Source organism: Copadichromis virginalis, linkage group LG5, assembly GCF_057382275.1.
Source record: "Copadichromis virginalis isolate Kocher_CV1m ecotype Utaka linkage group LG5, C_Virginalis_male_GT1.1, whole genome shotgun sequence".
NCBI classification, from domain to species: Eukaryota; Metazoa; Chordata; class Actinopteri; order Cichliformes; family Cichlidae; genus Copadichromis; species Copadichromis virginalis.
Window position 1 is genome coordinate 30,688,744 of NC_140622.1, and position 15,970 is coordinate 30,704,713.

General features: G+C 45.4%; 1 protein-coding gene across 1 annotated transcript in view; it reads left to right on the forward strand.

The window, feature by feature from the left end:
• Nucleotides 1–15,970, forward strand: part of kctd6a (potassium channel tetramerization domain containing 6a) — a 36,278-nt gene that overhangs the window by 17,292 nt on the left and 3,016 nt on the right. Inside the window, exon 4 of the mRNA XM_085457292.1 lies at nt 8,923–9,175. Coding sequence (XP_085313418.1) covers nt 8,923–9,175 — 253 coding nt within the window. The remainder of the gene's footprint in view (nt 1–8,922; nt 9,176–15,970) is intronic.

A 15,970-nucleotide genomic window follows, 5' to 3' on the forward strand; every position in this document is an offset into this window, starting at 1 on the left:
AGAGATGTCAAAGCGCTATTGTCCATAAACGGGGGAATGGTGTGTATGATTGCGGAAATCAGTGTATTCGGAAAATGGGCACAGAGCATCGTCTTTGATAACTTCCTACCAGTCCAGTGGAAGCTTCAATGCAGAATGATTCCTGCTCCTAGCCGTTCATTGGCTCGCCATCCTTTTTCATACCCAAAAAGGTTCACCTGGCCTGCACTAAATAAACAAGGCCAATAAGAAATGACAAGAATAATACAAAAATGTCAGCCAAATAAGCTACATACATTAAGTTATTCTTGTTCCTGTGTACACGATTTATAAATGAATAAACAGTATATTTAGCCAATCAGGATTTAACTGAAACATTCCAACTGCTATATACATATTGTGGCGAGCTCAGACAAGGAGGAGACGGAGGTATCGTTTGGTCTTGCTTCCCGTGAGCTAGCCAGGGAGCACAGCCATTTATTAACATCTGCAGAAAAACACTGCCGCTAGCTAACTGCTCAGCACGGCAACAGCACAGCAACAACAACAACAACACACAGGGCGCCCTCTGACCCCGGAAGGACACACCGTCGCAGCGAGAGGGCGTCACCTGTCACTATGGCAACATAAACAAAACATAACTGTACAAACAGAACCCTGAACAGCCCTGACCCGCTACATAGCCCCCACCTAAGGGGTCAGTCGTCCCCGACGACCCCATTACCCCACACAAAGTTCTGCAAATGTCCAGGTGCCTTCTTTTGGCGCACCGGCCGGTCATGACCGGCGGGGGAAAAGTCCCTCGGGTCAGAACATGGGGTGCCACCATCATCCCCTGCCCCGGCATCTGCCAGAGCAAGCAGTCGGTACGGTGAGAGCCTGTCCCGGTGCAACACCACCATGCGCCCCGGGCCCGGCATGCGGATACGGTACACCACGTCTGTTAGCCGCTCCACGACCTCCGCCGGCCCTTGCCAGTGACTGCAGAGTTTGGGGGACACTCCTCTCTTGCGAACCGGGCAGTACACCCAAACCTTGTCGCCAGGCGTGAAAACCCCCCCTCGGCACTTGGTGTCGTAGGCTCTTTTCTGTCGTACTCCGGCGCTGGCCTGGGCCTGGCGGGTGTAGTCATGAACCACCTGCAGCCGCTCCCTCAGCCTCCTGTAGTAGTCCATCTCTGGCCCACCATCAATCTCCGGCTCGGGGGGGGGGGGGACCGAACACCAGATCCACAGGCGTCCGGAGCTCCCGTCCAAACATCAGAGCAGCAGGTGTGCACTGGCTGGACTCCTGCACCGCAATCCGATACGACCAAAGGACCAGGGGCAGATGTCGGTCCCAATCCCGCTGGTGGCGGCTGGTGAGAATGGCGAGCTGGGTGGCCAGCGTGCGGTTGAAGCGCTCAACCAAGCCATCGCTTTGTGGGTGGAGCGGTGTGGTTCTCGTCTTCTCCACCCCCAGTCGCCGGCAGATCTCCCCGAAGACCTTCGATTCGAAGTTACGCCCCTGGTCACTGTGGAGCTCAGCCAGGACCCCAAAATGGGGGAACATCTCCTCCACCAGCTTCTCGGCCGTTGTCGTTGCGCTCTGGTCTGGCACCGCGTAGGCCTCTGGCCACTTCGTGAAATAGTCCATAGCCACCAACACATACCGGTTCCCTGACTCTGTGACGGGGAAAGGCCCTAGGACGTCCACTCCCACTCTTTCCATTGGGGCCCCCACCAGGTACTGCTGAAGGGGGGCAGTTCCACATCCCGTCGACAGCCAGGCCATTAAAACAGTCCCCTGAGGCGGCGGAGAGTTTTGGCGTTCCCATAGTGCCCTGCCCCCACCGAGCCATGGACCAGCTCAAGCACCTGCGACCGCAGCGACCGAGGCACCAACGGCTGCAGGAGATCTCTGCCCTGACCGGGGGCCTGCCATCTCCGGTACAGGAGGCCGTTGTGGGTCTCCAGATTGTTATGCTGGGAGTAGTAGGCCTTCACCTCGGGCTCCTGTCCCGACACCACCGTCCAGGCGGGGCATTGCGCCGCCTCCAGCCAGGCCCCCACCTGAACCAACGTCGCGTCGGCCTCCTGTTCCCGCTTCAGCTGCTGCGTTGTCAATGGGAGCCACCCCCCTCCGCTGGCTGTGGCCTGAGCAGTAGCCACCCCCAGCACCTCCTGGGCCCGCTCCTCCTGTCGCAGGCAGTAGCGGCAGTAGCGGCAGCCGGTGTGGGCGCAGACGGATGGGCTGAGCAGAGCCGGTGTCGATGGTGTGCTGGACCAGACTCGTCTGCCTACAGTCTTTGTCACTGGCGGCAAAGATGCCCACATTCTCATCCAGGAGGCACCTCAACCGCTGGCGCTGGTCGACGTTGAGGCCTACGCTGCTGCGCTGCCAAAGGTCATCAACAGCCTCGATGGTCTCAGTTGAAGGAGGTTTGTCGGGCTGAGAGGCTGAGGCGAGTGGAGATGACCCGGAGCCACCGGCATCCGAAATCTGCTGAGCGGCAGCTGCCCGACGCCTCTCTCGTCTGGTCCCCGCTCCCTGCTTTTGGCCACGCTGGAGGGCAAAAGTCTCTGCGCCAAGAGTGATAGCCAGCTTCACGGTGTCGACGCAGGCCCCCCAGCGGCTCAGCAGATCCAGGCCAATGATGCACTGGTCTTGAATGTCGGCAAGCCAGAAGTTGTGCACCAGCTCTAGATCCTTCACTCGGATCCACAACGGTTTCTTCCCCCGCATAACAGTTTTCTCCCCCATCACGGTCATCAGCTGGGTGTCTGTGGGCAACCAACCCTTCACCAGTGGCCCGGATGTTTCAGGGAGCACGCCAGGTCGTATCAGGGAAATGGTAGACCCCGTGTCCACCAGGGCCTGGCATGGCTGGTCCTCAACACAGCAGCTCGGGCACCTCAAGGGACTCTACCTAACTCGGCCCACCACTGTGCATCGTCCTTGGAGGGGGGCAGGAAGCTGGAGCGGTGGTCCCCTCGCTACACCGCTCCCTCCTCGTTTCCCTGAGGCTGCGTAGTTCTGGTCTTCGGGGCTGGTGCTGGGCAGTCACGCGCCACGTGGCCAGGCTCATCGCACCGGTAGCAGCGGTCGGTCGGTCGACAAGGACGCCTCCGGGGCACCGAGGGTTGCAGCTGGGACATCTCGGCGACCTCCCCCTCCCCGTCACAGTCTGTGGCTCTGATTTGGGGGTAGTTTGGGGGGGGCACCTGCTGGTTAGGTCGCGAGGTGAGCACCGGCTCGGCCCTTTCAGCCTCAAGGAGCGCCTCACGGAGGGTCTGAGGCATGGCCATGCGGACGTGTTGACGTAGTCGCTCTGGGAAAAGTCCTTGCAGAAAAGCATGCAGGCTAAGCTCCTCACAGGCTGCTGCTGGAAACTCCGGGTAGCCACGACGAGCATACAGCAACACGTCTGCTGCAAAGGTGCCCAGGCTCTCCCCCGGTCGACGGCTCCGGTTGGTCAGCTGCTCTCTGCTCTGATCAGTGGAGTGCCGCTGCCCGAATCCCCTCTCGAGTGCCGCGGTGAGGGCCTGGAGCTCATGCTGCTCTGCCGTGGCTAGGTCAAGGAGTATCTGCAGTGCATCTCCCTCTAATGCTAGCGCTAGGTGTGTAGCAGTCTCCTCTTCACTCCAGCCACTATGTCTGGCGGCCAGCCGCACTTGTGAGAGGTAGGGCTCTAGCGGGGTTAGCCCATTGTATTTCGATACCTTAACTGGCGTGGTAGGCATAACTGCTCGCGGTTGGCGGCTCGGCGTGTGGGTACTGTACAAACAGAACCTCGAACAGCCCTGACCCGCTACAATATTATATAGCTTCACAACATTTGTTATTCAACAAATATCGGTCAAATCAAAATCAAAATGTTTGGACCGGCAGCCGCCAATTAGCGTCAGCTGGTAGCAATACAAACAGTCAATTAAAAGTTCAAACTCACCAATTCCGTTCCGTTCAGTGCACAACAACACTACGGCTCTTGCTCACAGTAATCAGCATCTAAGTCGCATAAGTTAGTTGGTGTTAAAAAAATGCATTAAAAACGGGAAAAGCAAGTGTTTGCCAATACAAACCTGCAACAGCTCTGTCACCTGGCTTGCCTCCACACATCTGACGGGAGGAAGCCGGGACAGGCTTACTATGACCTACATGCCATCCGATTGGCTGAGCAAAGTCATGGATTGCGCTTTTTGGGGCCCTCAAAGCGCTTTACAATTCCACTATTCATTCACTCTCACATTCATACACTGGTGGAGGCAGCTACAGTTGTAGCCACAGCTGCCCTGGGGCAGACTGACAGAAGCGAGGCTGCCATATCGCGCCATCGGCCCCTCTGGCCATCACCAGTAGGCAATTAGGAAATTACTAAAATCTAGTAAAACAGATTTTACTCTGGCTTAAACTTATTATTACAATAGTATGATAAGACATCTTAACTAATTACTATTTATATTTGGGCTACACTCAACTTAGTACCTGTTTGTTTTGTTTGTTTGTTTTTGTTTGTTTGGGGTTTTTTGCTATGTTTTGTGTAGATGGCTGAAACAAAGAGGCTCATTATCCGCTGCCGAAAGTCTCCCCTGCTGGCCAACCACAAGAATACCTGTGAAAACTCTTTGGTTAACATAAGCTCTCTTTGCTATGTAACAGTTAACGTTAATACACAGTCTAGCCCAACCAACAAAAGCCTTTGACTAAAGGACTTTAAAGAAACCTTTGTATTAAACATAGTATGTCTGTTTAATACATCCAGAACCTAATGGCAGTAATCATCAATTTTTTTTTCAACAGCTGCAAATACAGTAAACCAGGGGTAGGCAACCATTCTGATAGCGAGTGCCATTTAAAATTTCCTCAGAGGTCAGTGTGCCACATGACTGCATTAGCAATAAATTTAATAACGCTCTATATTAACAGTTACACACTATATAGAACCACTTTATAGAATAATATTTGTTCGCAGATGTTGGCAGCTATCAGCGAATAGTTATCAGCTATTTTGAAACAAAAAAAGACACTTTTTATCCATAACAAGAACTCCATAACAGCAAATGAACTGTACAACGGAAAATACAAATGCTATTTATGGTCTCCTCACAACAATGATAAGAAAAATAAATGAAGCCGATATGGCATGTTTGTTAATACAGAGACACACATGCTAATATGATCTCTGGTCTCCCACTCAGAGACACAGGTCTCGGCGTGTCCAGCATTCAGACGGCTACCTGAGGACACTCATGTGAGAGAAAATCTGCTCACACAGATATGTAGAGCCAAATACTGTCAATAAGGCCTCTGCAATGTTCTGAAGACAGTTAAACTTGTCAGGTAGTGATGTCCAGCCGGTGAAAATGCAGCTCCATGAACACGCACAGCTGTGGATTCCAGCTGCTTCGATGTTGCATTAACTGGCATTAACTCAGCCAGTTAATGCGAGACAAATCTAGCAGCTCATTAAAGATTTCTGGTTTGATCAGAAAATAAAACATTGGTCCATACACCTGAAAGTCCCAAAAATGCATTGTGTCTCAAGTCTACAGATGTATCCGTGTATTTCCGTGGTGCTGATGCTGTGCTGAGCGGAAAGCTGCTGAAGCTTTTGAAGTGTCGGAATGTGGAAAGCTAACAACGTCCGTCTTACCAGTAGGCTAAGTTATTTTTAGTCTGGTAGTTGGGGTGGTTAGTTAAGATACCGTCATTAAGAAGAGGACAGTTACCAGCTGTCAGCTACTTAGAAAATGATATTGGTGTTATTTGTCTGTCAGAAACAGTTCATAACTTCCCTTCAACTCATTCATGTCACCTAAAAGGTAAACCTGTTTCTCCATCACCTGTTCAGCTGTGATGATTCAGTAAGGACATCTCCTGGTTTCATCTTCATGTTTCCCTCTCACCAGATATACAAACCGATATCATGACCAGCAGCTTTTACAGCTGTGGCTCCAGCAAACCTCAGCTGATACTAGAAATTAATATTAAATAAATTCTAACAACAGCTGATCAAGCTTAAACATGCTGCTGTTGTTTAACGCGACATCCGCCGGTTTCTTCTTTCTGGCGCAAAGTGGGCGATAAACAAACGAGAGAAAAGCCGATCAGCTGATCATTGATCAGTTTCGTGATTGAAGTAACAACAGGAGAGGGAAGGGAGAGAATGAGAGAAGAAGAGGCAGCTGTGCAGCAAAGACAAAGAATAACTCAACCTTTGTGTCCTTTTTCATTCTAGCTGAAGCCCAGGACAAACTGCGTCCCCTCTCAGCTCAACACAAAACGCGTAATAATTTCTCTGAATGCGGGAGGATTACGTCTTTTTACGGGACGGTTGGTAACTCTACTAACTAACCTTATGAATTAAAGTTCAACATCAGTAACATCAAAGCACCCACCCAGCTGTATAGAAACTCCGTCATGCTAGCTAGTACTCAGTACGAGTTATTGTAACTGACTGTAAAAAGTCAGCACAACGAAAATAAACTCCACCTAAACTTGGTTTATATCTGACCCAGATAGACTGCAGGTCATAACTTCTTACCTGAAGTTCAGTTCACCTGACGCTCGGACCAGCGGCCGCCTCGGGTCTCTCCTCGTCCTGCCTCCGATCTCCCTCATCCACATGCTGGCCTCCACCACTTGTTAATGTTACTGAATCTGTGGAAGCTCCGCAATGCCACCACCAAACAGCTGAGTTATTTTTACACACCGGCCAGCATTTGGCCAATCCAACACCTTTCATTGTTTATACCGTTACAAAAATAATAATAAAAAAAAAATCATCGGGCCACCGAGCAAATGCCCGGTATGCCCGATGATCAGTCCAGCTATGGCCGTGCCATCAGTTAACCCTTCGCGTACCAACTGTGGCACACGTGCCTAGGGTTGCCGACCCCTGCAGTTAACTAATGGAAAAAAGAATCAACATTTTATTCAGTCTGACCCTGAACTATGTTATTCTGTTCTTCTCAAAACCTCCTGGGATTCTGTGAAGCATGGCTGAATGAAAAATGAGTCCAAAAATCTCATGATGAAAGAGAGGCTGGGCTCAGGGGACTCGAGTTGCTGAGGCCTTCGCAAACCTCCAGAACAAAAACAAAAACAAAAATGAAACACATTGAAATAAAAAGAATAATTTGCTAGTAGCTGGTTTGGGCATCTGACAAGAATGTGGTGGTTGCTGGGGGACCAAGGGAAATTCTGCAGCCTGTTAATTCTTTCATAAGAATTTATGAGTTTTCCTTTCATAACACAACATTTTAGGAGGACATTATTTAAATAAATCACACAGACCTGATATAGGTATGTGGCATTAGACTGTGCTCGATTTAATACCGAAAAAGCATCGTAGTTTGTGACTGATATGTATGTGTTGCCACTAGGAGTGTTCTTTCATGTGTGATGATGGAGGGAGAGTTTATCAGAATAAGTGTGTAATTGGCACAGGTGGATGGCTCAAAGCTGTCAGCACAATGCAAAACATTGTCTCTCTCTTAAAGCTTTGCGTCCTTAACCTGAATGTTTGTCTGTCTAGTCCTCAGTAATGCTAAAATTTCAGTGAAACAGAGCAGAAATTAATGTGGTGTGTCTGAGGGATACAAGAATACAGATTCATCCAGAATTTACACACCTTTATCCACACACAGTCTCTAGCTATTTCTTTTTTTAACAGATGAGTTAGCCCTTACGATAGAACCATTGATTTTTCCTTTAGCTTCCTCTCACTGATCTAAATTGCCTTGCTCTTTGAAGAAAGAAACAAATTGATAAACTCTGCATTTACACTGTAATTTTTTTTTATCAGTATTTTACTCGTTTCCTCATTGGCTCTGTTTGTTTATGACCTGCTAATTTGTGCTGCTCTTGGCAGAATGCCAGTCATTACTGAAATAAAGTGGCTGCGTCTTGGTATAGCCATCCATCCATCTGTTTTTTTCCCCCCACTTATCTAATTCAGGGTTGTGGGGAATGGAGCCTGTCTTGCCATGGCACAAGAAATGGGGTACACCCGGGACAGGTTGCCAGTGTGTTCTAGGACATACACAGAGAAACAGACAACCATTTATACTCCCATTCACACAAACTAGAATACAACCAAATTAGAATCAACTCCAATAATTGGGTGAGTCCCACTCGGGGATGTCCTTCTATATAAACAAGCAAATTGTTGGCAGATCACCTGGAAAACTTTCCATTCCCATTGGTTCATTTGCAACCTTAGACTAATTTGTCCCGCTTAGTACATCTCCCTCTGTGCTTTTTTGGCTGACTTGGGAATGCCTCGCTGAAGAGCTAGACAAGTTAGCTTGGGAGAGGAAGATCTGGGCATCTCTGCTTAGATAGCATCCTCCAGGACCTGGACCAGTGGTAGACGATGGATGCACTGGATGGACAGATTATTAAAATAACATATAAATCTACTAAATGGTGCTTTTTCACATATTAGACTCCACTGTAGTATATAAATAAATCAAAGTCAGTGGGGAAAACCTTTTGTTGGACAATGATTAGGAATATGCTCTCTTTAATGGACTGATTCTTATATAGCGCTTTTCTGCTCTCCTGGAGTACTCAAAGCACTGTATACAACATGTTTCATTCACCCCATTCATACAAGCGCTTCTAAACTCAAGTTCAGTCTAACCAACATTCACATTCCGATGAGCGCATCGGAGAGCAACTAGGCCAAGGATACTTGGCATGGGGAAGCCAAGGATTGAACCACCTACCTTCCAATCAGTAGCTGATATGCTTTACCACCTGAGCCACAGCCACCCCAATCTATATAACATCTCTTTAATGTCATATAGAGTGAACATTAGGAAAAAAAATGTATGAAACATGATTATTTAGCTTACTTGCACATCATTTAGCAGCTCTCCTGCCCCAACTTTAACTGACAGCTCAGAATTGTTGGCTCAGCAGTCTTGACTAATCCTGTCTCTGGTTCTGCTATTTCAGCTACATCCTCAACTTCCTGCGGACGTCAGAGCTCACATTGCCATGTGACTTCAAGGAGACGGAGCTGCTAAGAAAGGAGGCTGACTTCTATCAGATTGAGCCCCTTATCCAGTGCCTGGGAGACCCCAAGCCGCATCTGCCCTACCCCACAGACAGCTACGAAGAGGTGGTTGAGTTGTCCAGCACCAGAAAGCTCTCCAAGTACTCCAATCCTGTTGCAGTCATCATCACCCAGCTCACCATCACCACCAAGGTCAGTGGGAAAAGGCCTGGTCAGGCTGTATTGATCTATCACAGCAGATTTTACAGTATATCTATTTATTTATTTTTCCTTTAGACTGCTTCTGAGTCTGCTTCTAGAAAAAAACAAACAATTTTAAATAAAATTGATTCGTTTTTTTATGCTTAATGCCTGATTCATAAATTTTAAGTTCTGCTACTGCTTTTGCATTTTCCATTGAGTGTCTATACATGCTGACTGGAAATATTACTTTTTAAAAAATAATATTAATTATTACAGTTTTACCATAACTAATTTGGGACTCCTATAATAGGTTATTTCTTTTAACTAGTTTAACCACTACAAAATAAGTGATGTGACGTGCTTTTTGGAAAAAGTACACTGTGTGAAGTTAACATTTACAGTATTGCAATTGTTCCCCTTATATATTATTAATTCCGGAATCTTAAATTGTTGAATATCTTTCTACGTTCACTGAAGTTTAAAACAGACTCTGAAGAGTGTGATGACTCTGCAGTATTTGTTTTTTTTCTCTCTTCACTGTCCTCACACCTGGAAGTGGTGAAGAAACAATAAAAACAGTAGCTTTGGGTGCGTTGTTTTCTCTTCATTTTGGCCTCCCGTCCACACCGAGATGGCGTTTTCACTCTCGAAAACGCATACATTTGAAAACGTGCAAAACTGCTCTTGCGTCGCAGTGTGGACAGCGAAAATGCAAACTTTCTAAAATGATGACGCATGTTAGTCATATGATGCAGTCATGTGACCAATTAAAGTAAGACAGCAGTTGTTTTGTTTGCTCTCAATTTTAACAGCCTTATTAAAGATTAATATCAGTCTGTACATGCTCCAGATAGCTTTTCTTCAAATTCTTTAACTATCTTTTGCAACTTTGTACTTTTGTGTTACTGGCAGCAAAAACTCCACCTCATAGTTAGTCCATTTAAAAAACTCGGTGCTTTTCCTCAACATTTTGCCACGACGTTTCAAAGAGCCGGAAAGTAAATAAGCAGCAGACAGAAATGAGGCAGGTCAAATCTTCTTGCGTTTCACGCACGCGCAGTACTGGAACGTAAGTGTTTTCGGCCATTTCAATGTGGACGCGCAGCCTAAACAGGGAAACCCAGGCCTCCCTTTTCCCAGCCACCTCCTCCAGCTTATCTGGGGAAACACCAAGGTGTTCCCAGGCCAGCCAAGAGATATAATCTTTCCAGCCTGTCCTGGGTCTACCCGGGGCCTCCTCTCGGTGGGACATGCCCTCTCCCCTCACAGGAGTCTGAGATACTTAAACTCTTTCACTTATAATAATAACAATAATGGATTGCATTTATATAGCGCTTTTTGGGACCCTCAAAGCGCTTTACAATTCCACTATTCATTCACTCTCACATTCACACTGGTGGAGGCAGCTACAGTTGTAGCCACAGCTACCCTGGGGCAGACTGACAGAAGCGAGGCTGCCATATCGCGCCATCAGCCCCTCTGGCCATCACCAGTAGTCGACCACTTGGGGTAGTAATTCGTTCCTGGCCTGGCATGGGTACTCCAACCTTTTCCAGCTGAGGATCATGGCTTCAGACTTCAATGCTGATTCTCATTCCTGCTGCTTCACACTCAGCTGCAAACTGTTCCAGTGCAAGCTGGAGGCCACATCTGATGAAGAAGCCTGACCAATAATCATAAGTGAATTGATGGCGTATTTTCATGACCCAACTGGGCAGGTAGACAGCGTGGACACCCAAGGTTGTGAATGCAATAACTTGAGAGTGAGATGACATAGGATTTTGAAATTCATACCATAGACACAACTACTAAAAACCTTGGATGAGTTTGAATCTCAGTGACCTTGACCTCAAGTTCTAAACAGTCTAAACACTCTAAACAACTTGTCCGGAACTGTTTTTATCATCTAAGAAACATTTCTAAACTCAGGCTACTGGTGTCAAAGGCAGAACTTGAGATGATTATTCATGCATTTATCTCTTCTCGTTTGGATTATTGTAACGGTCTTTTTACGTGTCTCAACAAATCAGCTCTGGATCGCCTTCAGTCTGTACAGAATGCAGCGGCAAGACTTTTAACTGGTACAAACAAGAGGTCACACATTACTCCAGTTTTGGCTTCTCTTCATTGGTTGCCTGTAAATTTTAGGGTTCATTTTAAAATTTTAGTTGTAACTTTTAGAGCTCTGCACGGTGAAGCTCCCCAGTATATCTCTGACCTGCTGAAACCTCATGCTTCATCCCGAGCACTTAGGTCTTCAAGTCAGAGGCTACTGGTGGTCCCACGTACTAGGTTTAAAACACGTGGGGATCGGGCTTTTCAGGCGCTGGCACCTAGGCTGTGGAACTCTCTGCCGTTGTCTTTACGCTGTCTAGACTCTACTGACTCCTTTAAAAAGCAGGTGAAGACATTTTTATACAAACGGGCTTTTAATTAATTTTAACTTGTATGTCTGATCTTATTGTAAAGCACTTTGTGATTTTTATCTGTGAAATGTGCTATATAAATAAATTTTACTTACTTTTACTTACCGTATTTCCCGGACTACAAAACACACCTGAATATTAGCCGCACAAGCTAAAATCAGGGGAAAATCCTGTTTTGTACATACATTAGCCGCACCTGACTAAAAGCCGCAGGTGTTTCAATGTTGACTTATCATATGTAAGAGAATATGCACAAAGCGAAATGTCAGGAAAGAGATGGCTGTTTGGAGACACATCCCTTTTATTAATATTTTTGAAAAACAAGTTATGGGTACATATTTGCACATTAACTGCGCTTCATAAATGAGTAACAAATGTAGTACATAACAATAACCTACAGCACACCAGAAAAATAGATTGGACTACCTTTTAGGCTCAGGTGCTGTGACACGGCTTTAACAAGAAGAAAAGTCAGTCATTCACCACCATCTTCCTGCGCACTAAAACCACCAAAGTCCTCTTCTCCAGTGTCGGAAACGAACAGGCTCAGGGTGGCTTCGTCATCCACTCTCAGCTTCTTTACTTCGTTGTCAGTGTCAGAGTCGAACACCCTCTGAAGGGCCGTGGCGGTGTCCTCCTCTCCATCATGCAGCAGTCCAGCCCTTCGAAATCCGTTGGTGATCATGGATGTTTTCACACTTTTCCACGCTGTCAGATTCCACCGGTGGAGTTGGGCATAACTTGCTTTTCGCAAGTTTATCGCCGCACATCATCCACGCCTCCCGCTGAACGCGTAGCGCTACTTTGAAGTTTGTTTTTCGCGCTTCTTGTATGGCACTATGTTGCCTGGCGGATGGACATGTGACCAACATACCACCCTTGAACCCCGATACTGTGTGTCTGATCACATTCCCTTCCGCCAGGCAACGTAGTGCCGTACAGCAGCGGAACAAACAAAACAAATCGTCTTACGATATGACAAAAATCATGGACAATCCATAGAAAATCCGCACCTGACTAAAAGCCGCAGGGTTCAAAGCTTGTGCAAAAAGTAGCGGCTTATAGCCCGACAATTACGGTAAGTTCAAAGTCAGAGGTCAACTTTTCTGCAAATGACCTAGGACAGCGGTCCCCAACCTTTTTGCGCCACGGACCGGTTTATGCCTGACAATATTTTCACGGACCGGCCTTTAAGGTGTCGCGGATAAATACAACAAAATAAAACTAGTACCGGTACCGAAAAAAAGAAGATTTATTCATAACACACGTGAAAAGACCCAGGAAAACCAAGTTCACGATAAAAATGATAACAAAATAACGCTGAAAACCGATAAAAACCCTGAAAACCATACATTTCACACCTGAGCCTCAACTCTCGCAGCCCGGTACCAAACGACTCACGGACCGGTACCGGTCCGAGGCCCGGGGGTTGGGGACCGCTGACCTAGGACTTTCAAATATAAAGCTGAGGTACATCTACTAGGAGACTGAGGAGAAGCAGCTACCAGTATTTTTTGCTTTTTCCTACAAAATTTTAAATACATGTTTTAAATTTATACATTAATCCTAATTTTCTGTGATCTGTAGCGGGTTGTAGCCCAGAAGCTGGACGGCTAACAGGCTGCACAAGCAACATCTTCTCTATTCTGTGAGGGATTTTCATAACTTCATTTGATTGGATCCTGTTAGAAAAGTTAATCATTTCCCAACTCCACAATCCACAATTCAGTTTGGCAACAAATTGCACCATCATGTTCAAAGTGAATAAGAGGTGAGAGAGTGCTGAAACCTGAACTGCAAAGGTTTGAAACCTCTATATTGGGATCCACACAGTGTTCATAACACATCTACGCTTTGTTTATGTACATTTCTCAAGGACTGTTAGCACATTTGTTGTGTATATTTTATTTTAATGCAAACCCTTTCAAGGAAGGGTTTTCCTCCTGTGGTCTCAATACAAACTCAACATGTGTTGTGTAATTTTGGTAATTCAGACTTATAAAATTAGCTTGGCTAGGTGCCTTTTTGTATGCCATGATACTGATGGCAAACTTCAAATCCACAGGATCTCCCAAGCTGTGCTGCAGTTGCACTTTACTCAGCACAGCACCAGACCATCGTTGCAAGGTGGAAACCACTGAAAATAACATGTTTCAAATCACAGCCCATGTGAAAGCACCTTACAGATGGGTGAACTGACGATACCTTAAGTGTGCAGTAAAGGCTTTCCAAGAAGTGTTAAACTTCTTTACCCTGACTCCTAGAACAGCACTCTTTCTTCTATTTGTGACCTCCTGATTTTCACACTTTGCTTCAGGTTTTTCCTTGCCTGCATAATGAAAGGCACACTTCAGCAGTGTAGACTGGCACTGGGTCTCCCTTCATGTGGCTTGAAACTTGTGAGAGGGGCTCACAGAAGCAGAGGAAAGCTCTGGAGGTGGGGAAGGAAGCAAAGGAGTCGGTGGCTGATGTTATATTCATAGATTCATGAATACTAAAAGAGCCAGAAGTGTTGAGTTACTTGTGTAAATGAGGACAAAAACTCTAAATATGTAATTCTGATGAACAGAAATTAGTTTTAAGAGATTAATCAATGTCAAGAGAGGGAGTTTTAACTCGAGTGTCCAAGCTGTTTTATCAAACATGTACATTATAGCCTGCTAAAAGTCTATAATTCAAATTTTGTAGATATAAATGAGATGTTGTTGAAATTATACAAAAAAAAAGGAAAAAAAATGTTTTTGTGAGCTGTTGTAGATGCATAAAGGCAATAAGAAGGCAGTTGCTGGGTGATTACCAGGCAATGTGATTGCATCATAATATACCATGCATAATTCAGCTTTTGTTAATTAAAAATTAGGTTTCCTCAGCAGGAAATGGATAGGTGTCCACTCCAGGTCAGGGATGAGCTGCTCCCCCAAGCAAAGGAGTTTAAATATCTAAGGGTCTTGTTCAAGAGGGGAGAGGGAAACTGGAGCTTTACAGACAGATTGATGTTTCAGGAGTGTCACCAGGAGGGGACAGCTGAGGACAAGTGAAGCTGTAGATTTAGATGGATGGAGGGTGTTATTGTCATAAGATAAACTTTCTTTATAAGGCATTATAGATGTATAAAAGGTAAACACAGGTCATTTTAATCCATTGCTAGATTGTTGCTAGGCAATACGATGACATAATATCTGATATAGATTAGAACCTTCAGGGGACTAAAATGTACTTGTGTGACAAGTTTTGTTGCTCAACTCCTCAAAAAAGCATCATTGTTATTTTGAGGATTACATTTTTCCTTCAAGGCTTCCACAGCAATAAATCTTCACTCTCTCAGCAAACATGGGTGAAACATCGACATTATCTCCCCAGTGGGTGTGGTGTGACAACAGAAAGTGCTCTGTAGTAGGACAGATGGCTGCACAAAGCTTCAGTCAGACTGGCTCCTCAAAGAGAAAACTATCTGTTGGATTAATGAAGTGGAGAAATTAAATGCATGCCTTTCTTTTCTTTTTGTTTCAATATGATATTTGATTGACAAGTTATTTGAATATTAAATGGCTATGATCAGACATTGAAGCTATGTCTAGCTTCATGTTAATCCTTTCGTATTTGTTGCATTGCTTCTCTGCTCATAAATCTGATCATTAAAAACCTGTTATGTTGTTCCGTGTTTAAGATGAGAAATGGACTTCAGAGCAGGAGATTGTAGTTTGAAGTCTAAAGCTTTTTTTATATATATATATATTCTTAATCCTATCACAGTTAAGAATATTTCATTTGACTCCATAATTTTATTGTATTTCACATGACTGCATAATTTTTTTTTCAGAGCCAGTGTTCTTCCCAGTCTTCCCAGAAGCAAACTCCTCAGTCTTGTATCATTAATGAGAATTCGGCAGCTAGGTTTTCAGCTCTTCTTTCCAATCTGCCCATATCAACACCTAATTTTATTTTATTTTTTTAATTTAGTGATTTAGTTCATTGGTTTGTTAGTGTATGTTCATCAGTTCTCAATAGCATAGTTCTGATAAAAGCCCAACAGATTAGATTCATTGCCGTAGAAGACAATGGAAAAGTCTTGATCCTTTTCATCTGATCAACTGTCTCATCAAGTTTTATTTTCCAAGTTTTATCTGATTTCCAAGATCTCCTTAAAATATAGTCTCCCACATAGGTACTTCTTCCTTCCAAGCTGACGTCCCTCCTAAATTTATTAATGATGTTCTGCCAGTCATCTTTCCTCGTCTAAAATAAATCATTTCCTTTCATCTGGCTGCATTCTATATTACTGCAAAACATTGTCTTTCCTCAGCTTAAAAACACTCTCTAGATCCCAATTACAGAACCATTTCTAAACTTGCATTCAATTAAAAAATTCTTGATAGAC